The sequence below is a fragment of the Micropterus salmoides genome, unplaced genomic scaffold (genome assembly GCF_014851395.1).
Source record: "Micropterus salmoides isolate LMB-PRFRI ecotype aquatic unplaced genomic scaffold, ASM1485139v1 Ms_hic_scaffold_23, whole genome shotgun sequence".
Lineage (NCBI taxonomy): Eukaryota > Metazoa > Chordata > Actinopteri > Centrarchiformes > Centrarchidae > Micropterus > Micropterus salmoides.
Genome location: NW_024041484.1, coordinates 734620 through 759928, shown reverse-complemented (window position 1 = coordinate 759928; position 25309 = coordinate 734620). Strand labels below are relative to the sequence as shown.

Here is a 25309-nt window from a genome sequence, read left to right as displayed (position 1 = left end):
CATGCAGGCTAGGTTAATTGGTGTCTCTGAAATTGTCCTTAGGTGTGGATGTGAGTGTGAGTGGTTGTTTGTATCCTAAAGAGCTTCAGATCTTATCTCTGCTGAAGGGGATGCAATGTATTTCCTCCTTTTGGCAGCTCACTTGTTACATATGGACACTGTTAGCAAATCCAACTAGAAAGCTTACAACACAGTTTAGTTCAGGAGTGTCGTAAAAGAAGTTGATTATTTTCTCCCTGTATGGTGGCCTTTTCTTACAGTTTCCTATTCTCAAATCTGGTTCTCAATTAAAAATAAAAATAAAAAATACTGCACTGCTGTCTGCAGGTATTCCATGTGTGACTTTTCCTCTATACACCTTAACCAATTGCCCTGTGATTTCAAAGGAAGGATTACGTAGAAGTAATTTCATGTGTGTCAAACTGAACTTCTGTCTGGCCTGAAAATATTTTAGAATAACATATTTTGGGGTCAGTGTTTTTATATTTTGCAAATCAGACATATTTAACACTCATATTTTGTACATGAAAACACAACACAGCTGTGGCTGTTGTCCACAATGAGTTGAACAATCTGGTGTTGTGAAACAGGTGTACTGACTTTACCTAATGTGATGATGTTCATGATGTCATCTTGCAACAGGTGTTCTGTGTTTATATTAGTCTTTTATATATATATATGCTTTTAAAATTTAAAATAATTAATGTATCCTGAAAAAATGCTATAACTCTACCATTATCTACCCTGCCTCCTGATTTCATTTTGTCACCAGCCTCCCAGTCTGCAGGCCTGAGCCCGGTGCCCCTGACCCAGTCTGCAGGCCCCAGTTCTGTGGAAGATGCAACTCAGTTAGATAGTCCCAACCAGGTACAGTTTCAATAACAAATCAAAAATGAGAAAGTAATTTGAGCAGTACAATCTTGACTCTCTTGACATTATTTCTGTAACCATATCTTCACAGACATTAAACATAGGACAACCCTGCTTCTGCTGTCTTTAATGAAAAAACACCACCATGTGTTGTGCCAAAATGCCATGGCACCTAAAGGATGCATCATGACAGTGGACCAGGTGAGAAAGAAAGTTGGGAACATGCTAACGACATATAAAAGGGTTAAAGACCGACAGCAGACAACAGGAGAGGCAAGAGTCAATTGGGAGTATTACACATGTATAATAATGTCTTTTATTTTGTACCTGTCCTGATAATTTGAATGAGTGTATTTTCAATCATGCAGTTTTTGGCAAGGCAAGTTTATTAATATAGCACAATTTATACACTGAGTGCTTTACAAATGAGCAGATAGAAGAACAAGAAACAACGTTTGATTTAAATCTGTCTCTCTTCACAGCACATGGATGAAATATTTGGAGGTTCAGGGCTTGGGAGTGCCCCAGAGGGCACAATCTCCTCCACACCTCTCTTCCAGGACCCACAAACCCCAACCTGCTCATACCAGCAGGGGTCTGCAGACCAGACCTGCTCACAACTGGCAGAGCCTCCAGTTACCAGACCTTCTGCAGACCGAGCCACCAGCAGAAGACCAGCCAGCCAGGCCACTGCCTTTTATGACAATGCAGAATTGGGGCACAGGACAGCTGAGCTGCTGTCACCCTGAATCCTGAGACACGATGGAGTCATAGAGAGGGCAGCCAGATCGCTGACCCTCTTGGCCGATTTCAGAGCCACAAGCAAGCGACCTTGGCCAAAAGAAACTTCAAGTTCGCCGTAAAGGCTCAAAAGGGGCTTGGGTTTGCATGTATCAGACCAGCGGCAAATCCCACTGTAGATCAACAGGCCGTGTCACTGGCCTGTGCCTCCACACCCCTTTTATCAGGGGGACAAACACCGTCCTGTCATTAAAAGCCTCGTGACAGGACGGTGTTCGTGACAGGACGAGATTGCGGCAGTGTAGGTGCTGAACGCCAGTCCCCTGTCCACAAGCATGCGCCTTGACAAGCCCAGCAGCTGTGCTGATCGCACCCCGCCCTGGTGGCCGCTGCAGCCCTATTGTCAGTGCGGACCAGCATGTGCTGGTCCCGCAGCAGAGGGGCAAAGTGTCGGATCACCTTCCACACCGTGAGGAGTTCTGGCACGTTTATGTGGAGAGGCATGTGGCCCTGCCACAGACCGCCTACCACTTGAGAGAGACAGGTCCTGCCCCAGCCCATCAGGGAGGCGAGATATGGGACGTGACCCTGCCCAGGGGAACCCCGACCGAAAGAGAGAGGGGGCCCCGCCAGTAGGCCAGATTCAAATCCACAGGCGCTATCTCTGTCTCACTGGGTCGACATGACAAAACAGGACCCTAATGCCCAACCGCCACAGTGGCTCCAGAGCCGCCTCGACACACTTGGAGAAAGTGCGCAGTGCCAGGGAGCATGAACATCAGGCGGTTGTACTGGTACTGGACACCCCGGAAGGAGAACCACAGGAACTTCCTGTGTTCGGGGATGACAGGAACGTGAAAGTTCAGGTCAATAGAGGTAAGCCAGTCTCCCTGACTTTACAAATGATCTTATGAACCATTAACAACTCATATATAAATGGTTTGTCATTAAAACAACACTTCATTTATAAATAGTGAACCGATCATGTATAAAGTATGATAGATGAGCTTATTAATAAAGAATACAACATGTATGTTTATAAATGACTTACTAATGTGTATTAACGTAAGAACAATGCTTTCTAAATGATGAATTAAAAATGTACTAATACTTAACAACTGCTTCATAGTGTGTAGATAACAAAGAATAAACCATTTATAACTGTGTTTATGAATGACTTACTAATGTGTATTAAAGTATGAACAATGCTTTATAAATGATGAATTCCTTATTTACTAATGCTTCATAGTGTGTAGTTATTATAAAGTGCTACCAATATTTCATAATTAAGTTTATTATGCTTACTTATAGCACTCTGATCAGAGGTTGTCACTAAGCTAACAGGTTAAAAAAGGCGATATTTCATGATTGGAATGTAAAAGGAGAGTAATGTTTTGTTTTATTTTCTTTCGTAGCTCTTAGTAGTTCAAGGTGTATTCAGGTTTATGGAGCTCCAGTATCGTCCTTTTCCCCCCTGAATAAAGCCTTTGTGAACCATCAGTAAAAGCGTTGACCATCATTCAGCCGGGGATGCTACAATTTAATTTACAACCGTTTAACCCTACAGCTGCGTACAGCTGCGTACATCGGCCTACTGGCAGACAGGGTAAACCTGCTTTGTGTTGCTATGTATTATCACCACCACTCCACTAGATGGCGCTGCCACAAAGAACTACGGTCCTAGAACTCCCAGGATTGCGGGGGTCCTGAAACTGCGACTTCCGGTACTGCAGCTACATAATATTGTTTAAATGGGGGCTTCGCTCTCAGAAGAAGCTGTCACCGGGTAATCAACTTAGTCTTCCTTTCATGGTTTGTCATTTGGAGTAATTTTCTCTCACACACATCTCTCCTCTGTTTCATGGTTGCCAGACACGCAAGCATTCATTTATGTGGGAAAGCATAATGTTTGTTGATAGAATTCCCTCGGTTCCTATCATCATCATTCATACCACAGACCGCATCGCCTTCATTTAATCATTAACCTATTTTTGTGATTGGACCAGGGGTGTTGATTGACAGCTCCGAATGGACGGTCGGTACCGCCCAGATTTGTCGGTGACGTCACGAAAGGACAAATCGATTTACCGCGAGGTCATTCGGCCTCTCACAGCAGCCGGTTACAGCCAAGCCGAGTCAACGTTTTCAGTCCTGAAAGAGTGAGTGCAATTATTCATTTAAAATATTGTGTAATAAATATTACGTTTATGCTTATTTAAGGAGGATGCATTTTAAATGAACTATTACCTCTGTTAGCCGTTTTGCTTAAGCTGCTTTCCAATAAAGAGAAGAGCTTCCACCTTGGAGCGGTCAAGTTAGCTTAGCACGTAAGTTAACTTAGCATAGCATTTTGGCATCAGCTAGAAATGAACAAAGGAAATGCGACACGAATATGTTAACAGGGAGCTTCGAGGTTTTGGCTACCGATTATCAGTGACTTGTAACAGTTAACGTAACCCGTTACGTTATTATTCAGGTAGTATATTAGATGGCCTTGCTTAGCATTTCCTTTTCACGGTCACGCAGCCGTCAAACTAAGCTAACCAGCATGTGACATTCCTCAGTTTAGTGTGTGTGTTGTGTTAACTTACCAGTCACCTCTGCTAGTTAGCTCGACCTAAAACCGTTAATGCACAGCTAACTTTTTGCTCATTACGGCACAGCTCCGCCAGGAGACACGAGACCACCATGTATCCGACCTCGTTGACGCAGCTGGCCCGGACCAACCCGTTCAGCGCTCCCATGTTCACCCTCCAGAAATTGGAGGAACCCCAACAGAACCTTCATGGACAGCGGGCCCGCAGACTGGCAGCCGCCGCCGCCGCAGAAGGTAAGCTTTGCGCATAACGTTAGTCGGCAGGCTAAAGGGCTAGTGTTAGCCGCATTAGCCTAGCCGATCAAGTTTGACAGGTTGTGGCCAACTTCGCTGCGTAACGTTAAGTATTACTCTATTTTTATTAAATACAATTGCCTGTGTGCAATAAGTTATCGTTAAACGCTTGTAATTGTTTTAATTGTTGGAGCAGTTAGCTGCTAGGCCTGTGCCGCATACAAGCCGCCTGTGGAGGGCAAGGAAGGACAAAGTGATACTTGCATTTGCGCCTCAGCAAACTACTTTGGATTGGATTTAATGAGAATCATGCTATTTTTCAGCGGGGAATCGCTAATTAAGTCACGTAATGACAAACTAAGTTATATTATTATTATTTTTTAGTCGTGACTTCAAACTGATAGCGGTTGTCAAGAACACTTTGTCTTAGATTTAAATATTTATAATGGTTTGATAAAGTTCAAAGAACATTTATTGGAAGAAAACACTAGCTTGTGGAATAAAGTCCATGTCATAAAGCCATTCTATTCAGTATTTTCCCTTGCATTTAAAAGTTGAGCTTCATCCTAAACACCGTAGCTAGCTCACAACAGTAGTGAGACCTTTTCAATAGTTTGACTATAATCACATTATAAGGCTTACATTGCTTTGAAATCTAACTAACCAGTTGTAGGAAGGAAAGTTAAATCACTATGTTGCATAAGCGCAAGACTGGTAAAATAAGTTGTCTCTAAACCTGTGTTTCCCTGAGCAGTTAATTTAATCTACAGGGCTTTTTCTGCCTAGAGAAATTTTTGGTTACACTGACAAGTTAGTAATTTGCATACACAAATCAGAGCCTGAACACCATGTAGAGCATTTTTCTTACACAACAATTTAATGAAAACGACCCACAAATTAAACTGCTGTTTTGTCCAACTGGAATTAAAATTATAGGCTACTAATGGTAAGCTATAGCAACCTGTACTATGATCTGAAATTATAATGAATACACTAACATTAGCACTAATCAAACCCTAACCTCAGTGGTGTAGGCTAATATCAGGTTTTATTTGTGAAACAGCTGAATCTTAACTAAAGTATTTGTAAGCAAATACCCCCCCCCCCCCCAAAAGGCCCATTCTGAGCCAGGAGAAACCCTGATCTAGTAGCATAAGTTGTGAATGGTACAAATAGAACCATTCCATTACACCCTTCTTGAGGAGCCTAGCACTGGCCTGGCACTTAAAGATGAAGCTAGAAATATTGCAGTCCATTGATTGGTCAACAGGATTGTCACTACTTGCACTACAAAGGACAGAATGCACAAACCCACTTCTTTTTAAATATTGTCAATAGCGATTCAGACTCTAAACACTGCAGACAAATTGATTTTATTTAATTGTGGAAAAAACGGCGTCAAACTTCGTTCCCTGCAAGATCAAGGTGCAGATGTTCCTCTGATGCTTTAGTTATGTCTTGCTACTTAAGGTGTTGTAACAACTATTTAAGATAATGCATAAAAGATTTAGGGTGTAGGTGCATATATTTAGGGGTTTGAAGGGTACTATGGCCTAAGTGGGTGGCGACGGCACAGTGAATAAGACGCATTTGGTGTGAGAGAGCGCTCATTTCCTCACTGTGACCCATCCACCAATGTGTGGATGCTTTGGATAAAAGCGTCAGCTAAATGAGTAAATGTAAGTGCACTTGTCTCCCTAACAGTACAGCTTTTGGATTGTCAAACGTCTAACCGGTTGATTTCTTTAAACTCTTGGGCATTTGCATCCGAAGAAAAAGTTTCTTCTTTCCTAAGTCTCCCCTGTGTTTCTTCAGAGGGAGACAGTTGTGAGTTTGGCTCACAGAAGTATTTCATCATGTGTGGCTTTGGTGGGATTCTGAGCTGTGGCACCACACACACGGCTGTCGTTCCCCTCGATCTGGTCAAATGCAGAATGCAGGTCTGTTTTCTTGGCATGGTGCCTTGTTTTTGTAACGTCCCACCCCATCCACTCTTAACCAATTGTCCATTGAAAATGCACTACTTTGCATGGGAGAAATGGCATCGGCTCAGTTGTGAGGTGGTGTTTTTGTTTTTTTTGTGTATGGATCGTTATGATTCTGTGTTGGAGTGATAACATGACTGCATGATTTGTACCCAACCCGTCGTTTACAGTAGAGGACTCGTGTAGTTGAAGGTCAGGAGAGCTGTTGACCAAACTATTTAACACAATCAGGTGTCTGTCAGGATTGTCTGAATGTCTAGATGACCTATGAGATGCATTACCATGTATCTTATTAGGTTGTCTGACCTTACCAGACAACCTAATACTGTCAAGTAAGAATATGTTGTAGACAAAGAGTTGAAAGTACATTTGATAAGACATTGGTAATTATGGTGGTAAAATTAATTTAAAATATGCCTTTATTGCTTGTAATCTGTGGTTTCAACCATGACATTCTGTAATTTTATTTACACATATCTAAGACGATAGTCATTTTGTAGTGGGTTTTTTTTTTCAACTACAGAGTAATGACAAGCAAAACTGTTCATTCATTTGAGTGTTTTTAACATTATAAAAAAGAGCTATCTGTGGAAAGATTTAAATCTCTGTAAACTAACATGCGTAGTTTACTGAGGAATTGAAACCAGTGGTTGCATGTAAGGTAGGAAACAAATCTTAAAAATCAGTGGTATGTGTTGGGAAAAGTGAGCAGTAATTGTATTTTAGTCCTGACTTGCCAAACATCACTTGAAATTCATGCTGAAATCACACATACAATAATTTTATCAGCCTTTGGTGTGTGGTCCATCTTAATGAATAGCTGCACGTCCCATCTATAATGGAAGAGACCTGGCACTGAATTCAAACTGTCCACAGGTGGGACATGGGCACACACCCGTCAAGAAGGGTTAAGTAGATTTTCTTGTGCAACTCTTCCATTATGTGGCTCTGGTTTGATGTTTTTGTGTCCTGTGTTGCATGTGACCCTGCATGTTGCATGTATGTTCCCTTTTACCACAGAGGATATCAGCTGTGAGTTTGGGTCCTCAAAGTACTATGCCCTGTGTGGGTTTGGGGGTATCCTGAGCTGCGGCATCACACACACAGCAGTGGTGCCCCTCGACCTTGTCAAGTGCCGTCTGCAGGTTTGTATGGAAGCTGAACCTCATAGTAATGACAATTACCACAGCTCCTCCAACCTCACAGGCCCATGGCTTTGTGTGGTCTTTAGTGTTGTAAAATTGAAATGACTTAACAAGTGTTTCTGTAGCCTTCCCTAGAATTAATTTTTCTAGCCCCAATTAAAAAGCTTGTAAATTGGAAAGTCCTGGAGTTGTCTGGATCCTGTGCCCAGTGCTTTATACGGTGGAAACCGCTTATAGTGATAAGTGTTAGTTAAAATACAGTGGAGAGAAAAAAATGAATGGACCGTTATAGAATATCATTTAAATAACAGCAACCAAATGAAACTGAAATTGCTGCTTGTGTGTGAATTACATAAAGTACAGTAGTTTGAAATCGCAGCACTGTGCATTCAATAAAATTCAATAGTTAATCTGTCAGTCTCATTACTTTTCATTGCAACTTTCAGTTGCTGATTATTGAAGTTTGACCCAGACAGATGTGATAACTGTATTTGTAAAAACATCACACTGAATTCTTACTATTGACAATTTATAGGTCATCCAAACACATTACCCATCAGGGTGATGTAATTTTGACAGTAATATGACATTTAAAAAGTTGTTAAGCTGATATAACTTAAAACCTAAATTGCAGTCTAGAAAAATGTGCTTCAGGGCAGTTAGATTTTACAGTTTTGGGAAAATGCAATTCCCTCCAAAGCACTTAAGTAGGGAACCAATGTTCTTGGATGTGTTTGAGATACCAAAACCCAGAGCTGCCGTTGACATGTTTCCTCACAATATTCTTCTCCTCCGCAGGTAGATCCAGATAAGTACAAGAGCATCGGCAAAGGCTTTGCAGTGACTGTGAAGGAAGATGGTGTCAGAGGCCTGGCAAAGGGCTGGGCTCCCACCTTCATCGGCTACTCCATGCAGGGGCTGTGCAAGTTTGGCTTCTATGAAGTGTTCAAGATCTTCTACAGTGACCTGCTTGGAGAGGTGAGACTGGACACGGCTGTAAAAACAAAGAGGAATACATGTTTGTTTGCTACATTCAGAACCGCCATTTTGGTGATGAGTTCAGGTAAATGAGTGGCACTAAATTGTCTCCACATAGGACTGAAAGCATTCTTTATATATTTTGTGTGTGGATAAATCTAATGTTGGTACCTTGTGTTCCACTGTGTGTGGCTGATACAAAGCAGTTTTGTTCCATTTTCTGCACTTCATACCCTGTGAGTTTCAGAAGTCCGATTTTGTTCTAGTTTGTCGTTGATGTGTCTTGACTTCCTACCTGGCTCGATCTGCTCTGTGCAGCTTGATGTCAAAAGCAGGGTAGGCACGTATTTTGAAGAGAACGGGAAGCTGCTTCTTGGACACACTGTAACAAGTTTGGGATCGAGCTGAAAATCACAAACCCTGGAGATTGTCTGCATTAGTTGTGTGAATTTATTAACCAGCTAATACACACACACACCCTGTTTTCACTAGGGTTGGGTACTGTTTCAATTTTAATGATTCTGATTCTACTTATAAAATAGGTTCTTATAGAATGTACTTGACAGCAAAGTGAAAACATTAGCAGCACATTGATGATCATGGAACATTTCAGTAGCGGCGATCAAAATTTCACTGCAGCACACTACCCCTCCTGAATAAATACAGGGGAAAAACTGACCTTACTGTGTAGCATGGGTAGTGAGGTTGTGTATCCATGAATATTTTCGACTTGAGCACGAATTTTTCATGACACTGCGTCACCGTAGCTTATCAGCATTGAGATTGTTTCAAATCTGGCCTAGGGCACTGCAGCTTTTGGACAAACACCCGCAGTTATAATGGATTTTACTCTGGCAAGTACAGTGGGTACAGAAAGTATTCAGACCCCTCTAAATTTTTCACTCTTGTTTCATTGCAGCCATTTTCCAAAAATCAAAAAAGTTCATTTTATTTCTCAGTAATGTACACTCAGCACCCCATCTTGACAGAAAAAAACAGAAATGTAGACATTTTTGCAAATTTATTAAAGAAAAACTGAAATATCACATGGTCATAAGTATTCAGACCCTTTGCTCAGTATTTAGTAGAACCACTTTGATCTAATACAGCCATGAGTCGTTTTGGGAAAGATGCAACAAGTTTTTCACATCTGGATTTGGGTATCCTCTGCCATTCCTCCTTGCAGATCCCTCCAGTTCTGTCAGGTTGGATGGTAAACGTTGGTGGACAGCCATTTTCAGGTCTCTCCAGAGATGCTCAATTGGGTTTAAGTCAGGGCTCTGGCTGGGCCATTCAAGAACAGCCACGGAGTTGTTGTGAAGCCACTCCTTCGTTATTTTAGCGGTGTGCTTAGGGTCATTGTCTTGTTGGAAGGTAAACCTTCGGCCCAGTCTGAGGTCCAGAGCACTCTGGAAAAGGTTTTCGTCCAGGATATCCCTGTACTTGGCCGCATTCATCTTTCCCTCGATTGCAACCAGTCGTCCTGTCCCTGCAGCTGAAAAACACCCCCACAGCATGATGCTGCCACCACCATGCTTCACTGTTGAGACTGTATTGGACAGGTGATGAGCAGTGCCTGGTTTTCTCCACACATACCGCTTAGAATTAAGGCCAAAAAGTTCTATCTTGGTCTCATCAGACCAGAGGATCTTATTTATCACCATCTGGAGTCCTTCAGGTGTTTTTTAGCAAACTCCATGCGGGCTTTCACGTGTCTTGCACTGAGGAGAGGCTTCCGTCGGGCCACTCTGCCATAAAGCCCCACTGGTGGATTGCTGCAGTGATGGTTGACTTACTACAACTTTCTCCCATCTCCCGACTGCATCTCTGGAGCTCAGCCACAGTGACCTTTGGGTTCTTCTTTACCTCTCTCACCAAGGCTCTTCTCCCCCGATAGCTCAGTTTGGCCGGACGGCCAGCTCTAGGAAGGGTTCTGGTCGTCCCAAACGTCTTCCATTTGAGGATTATGGAGGCCACTGTGCTCTTAGGAACCTTAAGTGTAGCAGAAATTTTTTTGTAACCTTGGCCAGATCTGTGCCTTGCCACAATTCTGTCTCTGAGCTCTTCAGGCAGTTCCTTTGACCTCATGATTCTCATTTGCTCTGACATGCACTGTGAGCTGTAAGGTCTTATATAGACAGGTGTGTGGCTTTCCTAATCAAGTCCAATCAGTATAATCAAACACAGCTGGACTCAAATGAAGGTGTAGAACCATCTCAAGGATGATCAGAAGAAATAGACAGCACCTGAGTTAAATATGAGTGTCACGGCAAAGGGTCTGAATACTTATGACCATGTGATATTTCAGTTTTTCTTTTTTAATAAATTTGCAAAAATTTCTACATTTCTGTTTTTTTCTGTCAAGATGGGGTGCTGAGTGTACATTACTGAGAAATAAAATGAACTTTTTTGATTTTTGGAAAATGGCTGCAATGAAACAAAGAGTGAAAAATTTAAAGGGGTCTGAATACTTTCCGTACCCACTGTACGCCATTTACCCACAGGAGGAGCTCAGAGTTAACTGCTTTTTATTAAATTAACTTTTACTTAAAACATTGATTTATCTTCACTCGCGCTTCTCTGGAGCAAGCCACCGTGTGCTCAGACTTCAGTTGCCACCCAGAGATCTGGGATACTAATAGTTGATATTTATTAAAAAAAAAACAGACAAAACTGGACATTGCTTGGACAAAGAAAGCGAGTAAGTTAAACAATCACGATGCCGGCTCAACATTGGGATGTCTGTCAGCAATCGCCGATGAACAATGACATCTATCAGCCCAACCCTAGTGACCAGTGTCTTAAAATCTTTGTGGTAGATTGGGGTTGTCAGCTTTTATATCATGTGGCGTGTCCCTGGCTTCATGCAGGTTATCATAACATCTGATCTGGAAGCATTTTTATACCAAAAGTATAGTTTCTTAAATACTATGCTGCTGAGTGACGAGGGAAACCTGACCATTTGTTTTGTGCTATCAACATACAGGAGAACGCCTACCTGTGGAGGACATCGCTGTACCTGGCTGCCTCTGCCAGCGCAGAGTTCTTTGCTGACATTGCGCTAGCTCCCATGGAGGCTGTCAAAGTTCGTATCCAGACCCAGCCGGGCTATGCCAACACACTCAGACAGTGTGTCCCCAAGATGTTCGCAGAGGAGGGTATCTGGGCGTAAGTGCACTACCTTTTACAATTCCTCAGCATTCCGTTTTGTTATAAGTCACTGTCATTAAGTTATGTAAAATGGCTATTGGGTTGTTTAGATATAGGAATGGTACAGTAGTTGCAATAGTGCTTGAATAATTATAATAAATGGAAAATGAATTTCTGATGCACGCTCCTTAGATCCACCTCTGGAGGGCGCTGTGCTCTGAGCAGAGCTCCTCAGCAGCTTTCTGGCTGTACAGTTGGAGGTGCTTGAGTCATTGGCGTGTGAGAACAATCTACCTGTCCCCCAGCCCACCTGCAGCACTGGCAACTCTGTCATCTACAGACAGCGTGCTCCCAGTGCTGTAAGCCTGGGGGACGGACAGTGTTTTGCCAGGAGAACATGTAAAGACTCTCTAAGACTGTCCATAAAGACTCCTTTTTAGGAGGGGGGGAATAACATCTTTTGTAGAATGATAATGAATTGATGGGCCGACATCATCAACACTTCATTGGGGGGGCGGGGTTCAAATATTCTACGATGTTTTTTAATAGCCAACTGTTGAGCAAGCAGAACATAAACTTACACACAACGTCTTGACATCCAGCAGTTACCTCTCCTCTCATCCACAGCATTTGTGTGTTTTGTTTTGTTTTTCTAGCACATGTAGTAGGTGCTGGATTAATCAGCTGCTGCGTTGTTTGACTGCGCATGAACGCTCTGCTATGAAGCTGAGCTCCCGCTACTGGGAGAGATGACTTCCTGTTATTTCTCACAACATAAAAGCCGTTTGTGCCGGTATTCACCGGTACTGTGACATTTTACTCTTTGGCGTACCGGCACCGGCTCCCCTCTATGCCCTCTCCAGATCAGGTTTTCTGTACTCTACGTGACGCTCAACTGATCCCGTTCTCGCCTGCCTGCTAATCTCCGCAGGGAGATCGGGAGCCTTTCATGCAGCTGTGTCAAAGTCTCTTTTCGCGAACCAACCAATCACAGCCTGGAGTAGACAGGACATTAAAAAAAGGCTGAGGCACTACAGCTATACTTTAGAAATGCTGAACTCCTTTTTCTGTATGCATGGGTTTTATTATTGACTAGTTAGTAGGCTACTTTGCATAAACAAATGAGAGCCTAACCACCAAGTACAGCATTTGTACAATAATTGAATGACTGAAAACAACCCACAAAAATGAAACTACTTTTTTGTCCAATTGGAATTAATATTAGGCTACTAAATGGTAAGCTATAGTAGCCTATAGCCTACTATGATCTGAAATTATAATGAATACACTAAAATTAGCATTAATCAACCCCAGTGGTGTAGGCTAATATCAGAGGTTTTATTTGTGAAACAGCTAAATCTTAACTAAAGTATTTGTAAGCAAATTATCCAAATCAAGTATAACCTGTAAACATATTATCAGAATTAGACTAACACTATACTTTTTATACCTTTACTCTCCCAGGTTGTGGATATATTTTGTTTATCAAATGCAAACCCTGCACTTGATGCTTTTTGTGAGCTCGTGTCTCCTCTCCTCCCTCCTTTTCACTCCAGTTTCTATAAGGGCGTTGTGCCCCTGTGGATGAGGCAGATCCCCTACACCATGATGAAGTTTTCCTGCTTTGAGCGTACTGTGGAGTTGCTCTACAAGTATGTTGTTCCGAAACCCCGCAGTGAGTGCAGCAAACCTGAGCAGCTGGTGGTCACCTTTGTGGCCGGTTACATTGGTGAGTAAGAGAACACTACTTAGGACTGTATCTGATATTCTTCTGTCAAACGTCTCAGTTTGTGGTGTGTAAAACATACTTCCACAAGTTGAGAGAGGGAACAGAGCACTCCAAAACCTGATGCTCATTAAAGCTAGAAAACAAAATAAGTTGAAGTAGTAACTATGAACCGTGCAATATTGCTAGGAATATTTCTTAGTAACTTCGCTACATATTGGCAGAAATATCTGATCATGTGATTTCTGTAATGGTGTATCATTCCATTTGAAGTGGTATTAGATCTGTCATTCAAGCTGATCGCAGATGTGATTTTTGTTTGCAGCTGGTGTGTTCTGTGCCATCGTGTCCCACCCTGCTGACTCTGTGGTATCTGTGCTGAACAAGGAGAAGGGCAGCACCGCTGCCCAGGTCCTCAAGAAGCTGGGACCCAAAGGTCTGTATGAACACTAGTCCGCAGTAATTTCAACAGTAGCATAGTGTGTATGTAACATGAGGCTTTGATCAACACGCTCCTTAGATCCACCTCTGGAGGGCGCTGTGCTCTGAGCAGAGCTCCTCAGCAGCTTTCTGGCTGTACAGTTGGAGGTGCTTGAGTCATTGGCGTGTGAGAACAATCTACCTGTCCCCCAGCCCACCTGCAGCACTGGCAACTCTGTCATCTACAGACAGCGTGCTCCCAGTGCTGTAAGCCTGGGGGACGGACATGCTGCAGATGAAATACCAGCAGATTAAAATTATGCTTTGTCACCCTAAATGAAACTAATTTTGTTGCTGTAACAGGATCAGCCACTATCAACCAGTGCAACATAAAACTGAACCAAAGTCTTGCATTGAATGGGTGAATTAGATGTAGTGTAAAAACGCTTTGAGTGGTCGCAAAGACTAGGAAGGTGCTATACAAATGCAGTGTGTATATGTATGTATTAGGGCTGGGCATGTTAACGCATTAATGCCAACAATTATTTTATCGGAACGTTAACGCAGTTTATTTTTGAAAGTCTGTTGCTCACTGGCTCTGAATACACATCCAGTAAAACCACAGGTTGTTGATCAGCCTGCAAATCATCCACCCAAACAAGCAGCAGAGGGAGGCTTCAGCAGACTATGCTGGATGCAGTGTGTGGGAAAAGTAGATAAACAAAAGCAAGACAAGCGATCAAATGTCACAGCGAAGTGGATAGCTATACACTGCATGCTGGGTAGTATTGGGGAAGATGTCAGTCTTCTTAAAATCACAACATAGTCGCTTGGCCCCACGGGGTTGCTCTTTGCTCCGGTGATCAGACAGCACTCCGCGAGTAATCAGCAAGCAGCTTATGGATAGTAACCATGGCAACGGCTTCTATGCACTACACAGCTGTAGCCTGTTTAACTTAAGTTAAAATTATAGGCTCCATAACTGTACCTGATAGGCCTACATCTAGTTTATGTCCTATTAAACAGTAACAGATTCTGGAAACTCACAAACAGCGAGGATCAGTCTCTTCCAATGACTTGTGTTGCGTACAAAAAGTTTAAGACACTTCCTCTTTAGCGGTGTGTGAGAGGCGAGCACACCTCACTCTAACAGGGACACTTGCTTCTGAACATAGACTGTTTCTGCTGCTCGCTGAGAAAAGAAACATGTTTCTGCTGATACCAGTTATGAAAGGGGGGAAAAACAAGAAAACAGGTTTATGTTAACCTGTTGCTCAGAAGGAGCCTGTTATGTTTTGTGGCTCTGGACTGTGATAACCTGTTTTAACAAGCTAGATAAAGGTAATGCCCTGGCAGTGTCGAATAGCTTTGCTTTTATTTTTGATTTGATTACATTAATATTTAAGTTGAAATTTCCAATATTTTATTTCTATAGTGTAAAGGGAATACTGCTGGTAAAAATCTCACTTGTTTAAAGTGTTTTCAAACCACATGATGTTGCACTTGTGTGTGTATAGCAGTGCATTTAAATTAAGTGCACAAAACACTACTTTAAAATTCATTCAGTTTTGCACATAACATTGCAGTTAATTGCAGAAAATTGTGCGATTAATCACAATAAAAAATTTTAATCGTTAAGGTTAAGTGCTCTCAACAAGGTCTGAAGCATTGAGTGTACTTCAAGTTCAGTGATGTTTTGTGTGTCTCCTGCTCAGGTGTATGGAAGGGTCTGGTAGCCCGTATTATCATGATTGGTACTCTGACGGCTCTGCAGTGGTTCATCTACGACTCCGTCAAGGTCTATTTCCGCCTGCCCCGGCCACCTCCCCCTGAGATGCCCGAGTCCCTGAAGAAGAAGCTTGGGCTCACAGAGTAAAGCCCCCCCCCCCCCCCCCCGAGCAGCAGTCTCCAGCCGACACTGAAGCCCAAACTTCCACAACAGTTTTCTATATTTATGTCCTCTGCTCCTGCTGCACAGAGCAGGGCTGCAACTAATGTATGTTAAACTGAAAAATCAAGAGTCAGAGAAAATATTCCTCACAAACACCTGTCTGGTTTTACCAATTCCTGTCATTAGAAAATTGTTGAAATTCTAATAAAATAATTAAATCCCCTTAATTACTTGTGTAGTTTTTACATTCATTTGTATTTTATTAATTTCAATAGATTACCTTAAAGGAATTATGCAGGTAATGCAACCTTGTTCTGTAGATACAGTTCCCTCCAACAGTATTGGAACGGTAAGGCAAATTCCTTTTGTTTTTGTTGTTCACTGAAGACATTTGGGTTTAAGATCAAAAGATGAGACAAGAGTTCAGAATTTCAGCTTTTATTTCCTGGTATTCACATCTAGATGTGTTAAACAACTCAGGACAATACCACCCTTTGTTTGAACCCACCCATTTTTCAAGTGAGTAAAACTATTGGAACATGTGACTGCCAGATGTTTCTTGTTGCCCAGGTGTTGCCTTTTAGGTTGATCAAACATTAAATAGCTCTGCGTGACTAGTCTAAGTTTTCATCCTTGGTTCAAACCTACAAAGACAGCATTTCCTGTTAAAGAGGATAAACCAACATGAAGACCAGAGAGCTGTCTGTGTGAGAAAAGCACGCGATTGTCAAGCTGAGAAAAGGAGGAAAATCGAGCAGAGCCATTAGACAAACATTGGGCAGAGCAAGCACAACAATTTGGAATGTCCTGAAAAAGAAAAACTACTGGTGTACTGAGCAACAGACGTCCAACAGGTCGGCCAAGGAAAACAAAAGTAGCAGATGACAGAAATATGGTGAGAGCTGTGAAGAAAACCCTAAAACATCAGTAAGTGACATCAGCAACGACCTCCACAGTGCAGGATGAAGGTATCACAATCCACTGTTGGAAGAAGACTCAGAGAGCAGAAATATAGAGGCCACACCACAAGATGCAAACCACTCATCAGCAGGAAGAAACGGAAGGCCAGATTGAAATTTGCAAAGAAGTACAGAGATGAGCTGCAAAAGTTCTGGAACACAATCTTATGGACTGATGAGACCAAGATTAATCTCTAGCAAAGTGATGGAAAGGCCAAAGTGTGGAGAAAGAAAGGAACTGTTTATGATCCGAAGCATCCATTAATATTTATTGATGATGCAACTGATGATGGTAGCAGCAGAATGGGGCACTGCCGAAGGAGGCCTTGAACAAGCCCCTGAACCCCCAACTGCTCGGGTGGAAGCCCCCTCACTCTGACATCTCTCCACGTGTTGCTATGGGTCCTGTTTGTGCATGTGTGTGTCTTGACCTGTGTGTCAATACAAATTACATTGGATACATCCTTGACATGTATGACAGCATTTATTTCCCCAGCCTTTGTTTGCGCAGTGCTGCACATCTTGTACCTGTAAATCAGCGTTAAACCATTGGTAGGTGTGTGTACTGAGCGCCAGACTCAATGGAATTTCTCAGGTGTCAGTACGGAGTACCTCAAAATTGTAATTCGACACAGTACTGGATAAATGTGTTTCCATCTTTGATCTGCTCCTGTCTTCACAGGTTATCCTTGTTTTCCACCACTAGAGGGTGTCCGTACCCCACGCTTTAATGTTTGGTGGATAAGCAACTTTACCCCTCAGTTGAGTTGAGCAGGGATGCGAGGAGCATTCAGAATCTTTCCTAGGATACAAGTTGCAATAATATGAAACTACGCTCTTACAAGTGAAATTCCTGCATTCAATATCTCACTGAAATGTTTTGAATTTTGACTAATTTTGGTCAGTATAGTAAGAATATTTCAATGTGGCTTTAATTTGTTTGAGGATTTTCCAGCAATTAAGAGAAAGGTAGACTAACTGAAACCAAACTCAACCAACCCTTATTTAAGATTAACGGGTCCATCTCAAAGTTCTATAATTTTGACTGAATTCCAGTCAGTAATTTTGATTTTGATGCTGGTAGTAACAGAGCTCTTATTAAGTTTAGGGGAGGAGAGGGCCATCAGAAAAACAACCACATTTCAAAGTGGTTAGAAGCAGCTAATGTGTGTGTGAAGCATAATGTGTTGTAATGTGAGATGCAGCTGCTGCTGCACACTGAGATCTACATCATCTAATGGGCCAGAGCCTGGCCTGGGTCACAGCAATCTCACACACAGTCGGAAGTACATGCTGTCATTAGAATCCATTTGTTTGCACATAAAATAGACAGTTAGTACATTGGCAACAAAAGTGCTGTGTTCTGTTGGAAAAAGGATCTACCTCAGTATGTGCATTTGCACCTAACAGGGCTTGCTGACAGGGAATGGTTTCAAGGGGTCATGGGAAATGGATGCCATTTATGTGTTCCCTGGTTGAGATCATGTCATGTCTTTCTCATTGAATAAAACATCACGGCTATAAGAGATAAAAAGGTTTCCCAGAGCTATTGTTTGCTCTTTTCTCTACTCATCTTTCCTTTTCCGGGCTCATCACAGTAGTAATTTCCACATTAGGTAATAACTTGTAAGTATGTGTAGCCCAATGATTTATCTCATATTTGTAATCTGCAGGCCTGTTCCCCCTGTTAGCATTGTTTTTTCTGCTATTTTCCATACAGCTTGAATAGTGTCTGTGGTCTGTTTTAGGGCTCCATCATCAGCACGTGTGACTGATGATGGAAACTGTCATGGAAATTGTATAGTCCTGGTGAGGGATTGAGCAAATAATTGAGTTACAACAAACCATTGTCTTTGAAGAATTCTTAATAAAAGAGAATAAACAGAGAAGTACCACCACACAAATCAGCTGGACCACAGGTTCTGTCTCCTAGGATAGTCACTAACGTCTGGCCCCGAGTAAAGGGATGCATCATCATTTACACAGTCTAGGTTTCTATGTTTTGGGGAACAAAGATCCACAAATAGGGTTCTGCAGCCATAGATGCATACATTCAACTTGCATTGCACTTTCATGACACAATGGGAGTGTTGTATGTCACAAACTGTAATGTGTATGGAGAAGAAAGATTCACACAGTATATACAGTTGTATGCAAAAGTTTAGGCACCCCTGAATATTTCCATGATTTTCATTTATAAATAATTGGGTGTTTGGATCAGCAATTTAATTTTGAGCTATCAAATAACTGAAAGACACAGTAATATTTCAGTAGTAAAATGAGGTTCATTAGATTAGATAGATAGATAGCAAATGGAAAAAAAGAGCTGTTTTCTGTTTTTGGTTTCTGAATCCAAAACCGAAAAGGACTAAACCAAATTCAAATAATGGTCCGATTTTGTTTTTTTGAAATTCCTATTTTAATTTCTCCGTTTGAAGATAGACATTAAGAAAAGAAAGACAGGGGGTCCAGGTGATCTTGAAGTAATAGTAAACATATTAAAATAAAAGCCAAGCTTGCAGAACGGTAATGGACCAAGCCCTTTCTACTTTCTACTTTCTTCTGGTATTTAAATGAAGGCCTGGTTTGTGTCTTTATTAAACGTTTTGAATCCAGATTACTGATATCGATCGATTTATTCATTTCATGTGGTTTTTTATATATATGTTTTATTTGCAGCCTAGTTATCATGCTAACATCTGCTTCTAACACTGCTGTCAGCTTCTCAGCAGCTCTGACAACAAACTCACATCAGAAATGTCCTAATGTAGGCCATCTGGCCAAAAGAATGATTTACCAGTGTGCTATATACTGTGTGAATCTTTCTTCTCCATACACATCCCAGTGTGTATAAAATACAACACTCCCATTGTGTCATGCAAGTGAAGAGAATCCATACAGGTTTTTCCATACAACATTTATTCAACATATATAGCACATACATGCTTTCATTGGCATTGCAGGTACAATCTATGGATGCAGAACATTGACTGGGAAGCCAAAAGGTAAAAAACATTTTACGAGGTCCTCAAAAGAAAGTCCGATAAATTAATTAAATTGTTTAAAAAACAGGCTGAGTCAATGCTGAGAATGTCTTCTCAGGATGTCAGTCAGGCCTCTGAGGCCATGTTTAAAATGTTCTGTCAGATATTGTTTGCTAACAAATACAAACAAAAAACAAAGTTAAAATTAAAAAAAGACTACTTTGGCTTTTTAGTTGAACTTTGATCTGCCTGAGCAGTTCCTCCCTTCATGAATTGGTGTTAAACAGTTATGAAAACAACATTCACACATTCACAGGGGAAATACTGCAGGATTAAGCTGCTTAAAAAGGTTAAGCTAACTGTGCAGAAAATCTGCTAGCCAGAAGACCTGCTGGACCTCAGCATGTTGATTGTTGATCAGGTGAACACTGGGTGGTCAGCATTTCTTTCAATAACAGGTGTGGAGTATGTGGTCAACACTTTGAGGGACACTATTAGAAATCAAGAGGGCCACATGCCAAGGTATTTTTTGTTGCTTTTTAATAGTTTTTTTGCTTGAAATGAAAAGATTTAGCATACTGCCAGAACATTTTAAATATGGCCTCAGACTTGTCTGACATCCTGAAAAGACAATCTGAGCGTTGGCAGCTGATTCCATCTATCCATCCATCCATCCATCCATCGTCAACCGCTTATCCTGCGTACAGGATCGCGGGGGGATGTAGCCAATCCCAGCTGACATCGGGCGAAAGGCGGGGTACATATATGGATGAATGGATGTTGCTCAAACACAGCCAAAGTGGATGGACAATGTTAATTAGATGTGGGATTCTGATTTGTTGCTGGTGATTTTAATCAAACAGATCTCAGAACTATTTACCTAAATTCCACCAGCATGTCCACATCCCCACCAGAGGAACAAAAACACTGGACCACGTCTACACCAATATTCCTGGCTGTTACAAAGCCCTCCCCCGTCCCCATTTTGGTTTATCAGACCATATTTCTCTGCTTCTTCAGCCAGCTTACACCCAGCTGATTAAAAGGGTCAAGCAAACAATTAAAACAGTGAAAGTGTGGACAGATGAATCTACAGCAGCTCTACATGACTCTTTTGGTAGCACAGATTGGAGTATGTTCAGAGAGGCTGCCGCCCAGGAGAGCCACACCAACCTTGAGGAATAGACATCATCAGTGACATCGTACATCAGCAAATGTGTTGATGATGTGGTGATCACTAAGACTATAAAATCATTCCCCAACCAGAAGGTCTGGATGAATGGAGAGGAGAGGGCTCTGTCCAGAGCCAAAACAGCTGCTTTTTGGTCTGGTGATAAAGAAGCTAGAGCACCGCCAGAGCGAGACTGAAAGCTGGCATCAAGGAGGCAAAGCGGAGACATCAGCAGAGACTGGAGAGAGACCTTAACACCAACAACACCAAAGATCAAAAACATCACAGGCTACAAAAGCAGGAGCTCTCCCATCATGAGGCCACATTACCAGATGAACTTAACACCTTTTATGCTCACTTTGATCTGCTCAACAAGGAGTCAGCTGTAAAGTCTACTCCACCTCCAGAGGACTGGCCACTGTTAGTATCCACAGCAGATGTGAGGAGAGTCCTCACGCTGTATACCCAAGACTGCATCCCCCGAAATGGAGAGAACTCTGTCGTGAAGTTTGCCTGTTTTTTAGATAATTTATTTAATTATGTTTTTGGACTTTTTTTGAGGACCTCATAAAATGTTTTTACCTTATGGCTTCACAGTCAATGTTATGCAGCAATAGATTGTACATTCAATGCCACTGAAAGTATGTATATATGTTGAATAAATGTTGTATGGAAAAACTTGCATGAATTCTCTTCCTTGCATGACACAATGGGAGTGTTGTATGTTACACTCTGGAATGTGTATGGAGAAGAAAGATTCACACAGTATATAGCACACTGGTAAATCATTCTTATGGCCAGATGGCCAACATTAGGACATTTCTGATGCAAGTTTGTTGTCAGAGCTGTAAAGAAGCTGACAGTTAGAACCAGGTGGGCTGAGAGTGAATGATGAAGATGATAACTAGGTTGCAAATAAGACAAATATAAAAATCAAATGAAATGAACAATAAATACATCTGTATCAGTAATCTGGATTCAAAACATTTAATAAAGATACAAACCAGGCCTTATATACTGCCACCTGCTGGTAGAAAGGGGAAACAGTTTGGTTCATTACGGTGGAAATCACATTAAATATGAATTTAATATAAAATATAGCCGCAAGTGGTGATTCGCGGGTTCATACCTTTTTTCGCAACATTGACATCAAAAAAATTTCACACATTTGGCTCGATATTGTTACGAAACACATTCTGCAAGTTTTAGGATGATTGGAAAAGCATTTTCTGATCTATAGCTTGCTTTGTTTCATTCCACATCCAATTATTATGCATTTATAGCGCCTCCTAGTGGTCAATTTGAATGAGACTTTCAGGGTATGTGTGAGGTGCTTATGTAGACATATCTTGCAAGTTTTGTGTTGATTGGACAAACAATATGCATTTTGTAGCCTGTTTTGCGTTTTATCCCCTGCAGTTTGTTTGCATTTATAGAGCCCCCGGGTGTTCGATTTAAATGAAACTTTAGGGTGTGTTTCAGTTACTTATGAGGACATATCCTGAGAGATTTGTGATGATTGGAGAATGAATATGTTATTTATAGTGTAATTTGTGTAATACTAAGCACCTGTCTTGCACTTGTAGCGCCCCCTAGTGACGTATGTACATCAAACTGTCCAGGTATATCCGAGGAAGCTATCTGTACATATCCTGTGAGTTTTGTGATGATTGGCCCTATGGTTGCTGATTTGTGGTCATTTATGTCCAGATCCACGCCTCAGTTCATTGGTCCATATCTTGAAAAGTAATTGAGATATCGACATGCTTTATACAACTTTTAATAAGCTTGATCCAATGACGATTCAAAATTTGGTGGCAATCAGAGCTACGGTCTAGGAGGAGATGTCAAAAATGTGATTTTCAAAAAATTCAAAATGGCGGAAACATTTTATAGGCGGACCTTAATGGTCCCTGAGGCTTTTTTGTAGAGCACATTGAGCTGCACCTGTGTGAGAAATTTTAAGTCAATCGGACTTACGGTGTAAGGGGCGTGGCCTTTCTAAGTTTGCATTTTTAAGCCTTAATTATAGCGCCACCATGTGGCCGGTGTGCATCACCATTTCCAGTTATTCCCCCAAGTTTCATGTTTCTAGCTCATTCCAGCTCACGGGAATTTGAGCTAGCGCGGTAGACAACAAATAAAAATAACTAAAACAGAAGTCCTAAAAATATAGCGCTGACAGTAACAACTCTGCACACACAATCATTTCTTAGGTTAACCTATATTAGCCTACCAACTGTATTGCACCAAACAATGCACTTAAAAAACGTGACTCTTGATGTTTACATGAATAAATGCACAATGTTATAGTGCATGTAATCAACTACTGTTGCTAACGTATTTCTCTCGGTCCAGGTTTATTTATTTATTTTCATCTAAGGTCACCCTGGTATAACGTTAGTGTTGCATGTTACAGATCTGACCCTTCTACAAGCTTGGCGTTTATTTTAATATATTTACTATTACTTCCAGGTGAGAAAGTTGCGCGAATTTTTTGACTGTTTTGCTGGACAAGAGACACGGCAGAGTTTACGCACTGAGAAGTGCCTGCTAGCTTACGGAATTGAATTGTTTGACATGCGGTTTAACTGCGAAACATCAGTCAATACAATAAATTAGACATTGCTCCTGCAATGCAGGACATGGATGAGGATGGGGGCAGGTGGGAAGCAAGTAAGGGAAAGTAAAAAAATTAAAAATAAAACCAGTGATTCGCAAGAGTCAGATGGAGGGAGAGATCAGCAGGTAAAGGTAATGAGAAGAAGCAGTAGCCAGTCTGCAGAGTATGAAGTGATATTTAAGTTGAAGGAAGGGCAGTCTGGGTTTAGATCTTCAGGCTAGCTGGGGAATTGAAGTGCAAGAATCTTGGCCAATGGGAAGCTGCTTGTATTTTGCAAGTCGGTATTTTTTGCGGCTAAGTTGAACAGGGCTGTTTCACTGAGCACTGAAGGATTTGTTCCAGGGAGCAAGGCTGGTTTGAAAGGGGTGATATATGGGGTTTCTCTGGAGATCTCCATGGCAGAGTTGGTAATGGGCGTAGAGGGGACAAAGGCTGATGAGGCCACCCAAATTAAAGTCTTTCGTGATGGAGCTAAGCGGGAATCATCGACCGTGTTGGTAACTTTTCAGGAAAGAGACCTCCCAGAACGAGTGTTGCTAGGGTGCATGTCATTTAAAGTGCATCCATACAGAAGGCCACCTTTGAGGTGCTTTAAATGCCAGAAGTATGGACATATTGCAGCTGCGTGTAGAGGAAGTAGAAGATGTGGAAAATGTGGAGGTGAACATGAGATTTCTGAGTGTAAGAAAAAGGTGGTAAAGTGTGGTTCATGCGGTGGAGGGCACATTGCTGGAAATCGTGAATGTGAGCAATATAAGCAGACTATGAGGGTGCAGCAATATAGGGAAACTAACAAAGTGGTGTCTTATGCTGAGGCTGTTAAAAAGGTTGCAATAAGTGGTGAGGTGGGGGACATAAGGAGGAGACAAGGGGAATGCCCTCCGCCAGCCTGTGAAACAGAAGATTCAGTGGTGGTGAGTAAGATGGAATTCCTGGCTTTTATTGTGGAAGTAATGTGTGACATGAAGCAGACTAAGAACAATTCAGATGTTGTAAGAAGTGTGGTGAAGGCTGCTGAGAGGGGTCTTGGGGTTGTAGGTTTTGAGGCAGCTATCCTCTATTGATATGTGTTCTCAACACATATCTATAGGACATTAGGTGCTGATGTACTGCGGTAAGCGTGTTGACTCATTTCCATTTCCGGTGCTTGTGTGTTGGTAGCGTGTTGTGTGGCTCTCGCTAAGTACCAGTTAAATTTGTTAGATTACAGTGGCCAACTGTCCGCTAAACACTTACTCTTACAGTAATTTTGCCTAAGCACTCACAGTTCTCACAGCCTCCTTTAGCGGTAATGGTACGTGTAATAAGTGTAGTTTATTTGTAGACATGGAGGTGAGGCTCAGTGATTTAGAAGTCCGGCTCCGCACCTTGGTAGATCAGTCGTTAGCTACTGTAGCTAGCCAGTCCCCGGTAGTCGATGCGGAACGGCCTGAGTTAGCCTGTGGTAGCCGTCCCCCGGCATCCCCTGAGCAGCCAGGAAGGGGTGGCTGGGTGACTGTCCGAAGGAGGAAGCATTCAAAGACCATGGGTCACCACCAACCTGTTCACGTTTCTAACAGATTTTCCCCACTCAGCGACACACCTGCTAAGAAACCAACTCTCATCAACTGATCATTGGCAGCTCCATTTTGAGAAACGTGAAGTTAGCGAAGCCAGCGGCCATAGTTAAGTGCATCCCTGGGGCCAGAGCGGGCGACATTGAGTCTTATTTGAAACTGCTAGCTAAGGATGAACGTAAATACAGTAAGATTGTTATTCACGTCGGCGGTAATGACTCCCGGTTACGCCAATTGGAGGTCACTTAGATTAATGTTGAGTCGGTGTGTACATATGCAA

At 41.9% G+C, this 25309-nt stretch overlaps 1 protein-coding gene, 1 long non-coding RNA gene and 2 other non-coding genes across 5 annotated transcripts; 3 read left to right on the top strand and 1 right to left on the bottom strand.

The window, feature by feature from the left end:
* Positions 1-1235: 1235 nt before the first annotated feature.
* On the bottom strand, positions 1236-4310 carry LOC119918106. The gene is made up of 2 exons (XR_005447391.1): positions 4203-4310; positions 1236-2442 (listed from the first exon to the last, which is right to left on the bottom strand). It is a non-coding gene; the product is annotated as an uncharacterized LOC119918106 (long non-coding RNA).
* On the top strand, positions 3618-15963 carry slc25a3a (solute carrier family 25 member 3a). 2 transcript variants are annotated; one of them, XM_038738642.1, is made up of 8 exons: positions 3618-3770; positions 4275-4441; positions 7447-7571; positions 8370-8549; positions 11536-11717; positions 13256-13428; positions 13751-13861; positions 15561-15963. In XM_038738642.1, the coding sequence occupies exons 1-8, from the start codon at positions 3640-3642 to the stop codon at positions 15719-15721; spliced, it is 1230 nt and encodes a 409-aa protein (XP_038594570.1). In that variant the 5' UTR covers positions 3618-3639; the 3' UTR covers positions 15722-15963. The 2 variants fall into 2 exon arrangements, with proteins under 2 accessions (XP_038594570.1, XP_038594571.1); XM_038738643.1 differs by lacking the exon at positions 7447-7571 and adding an exon at positions 6257-6381.
* LOC119918556 lies at positions 11878-12080 on the top strand. Its single transcript, XR_005447468.1, has one exon. It is a non-coding gene; the product is annotated as a small nucleolar RNA SNORA53 (small nucleolar RNA).
* On the top strand, positions 13932-14134 carry LOC119918557. The gene has a single exon (XR_005447469.1). It is a non-coding gene; the product is annotated as a small nucleolar RNA SNORA53 (small nucleolar RNA).
* Positions 15964-25309: the final 9346 nt, after the last annotated feature.

Bases quoted from the DNA above. Each gene is read 5' to 3' on its own strand.
- slc25a3a (XM_038738642.1), top strand. From the start codon at position 3,640: ATGGACGGTCGGTACCGCCCAGATTTGTCGGTGACGTCACGAAAGGAC. The intron at 8,550-11,535 runs GTGAGACTGGAC...ATCAACATACAG, and splicing joins ACAGTGACCTGCTTGGAGAG to GAGAACGCCTACCTGTGGAG. The intron at 13,862-15,560 runs GTCTGTATGAAC...TCTCCTGCTCAG, and splicing joins CAAGAAGCTGGGACCCAAAG to GTGTATGGAAGGGTCTGGTA.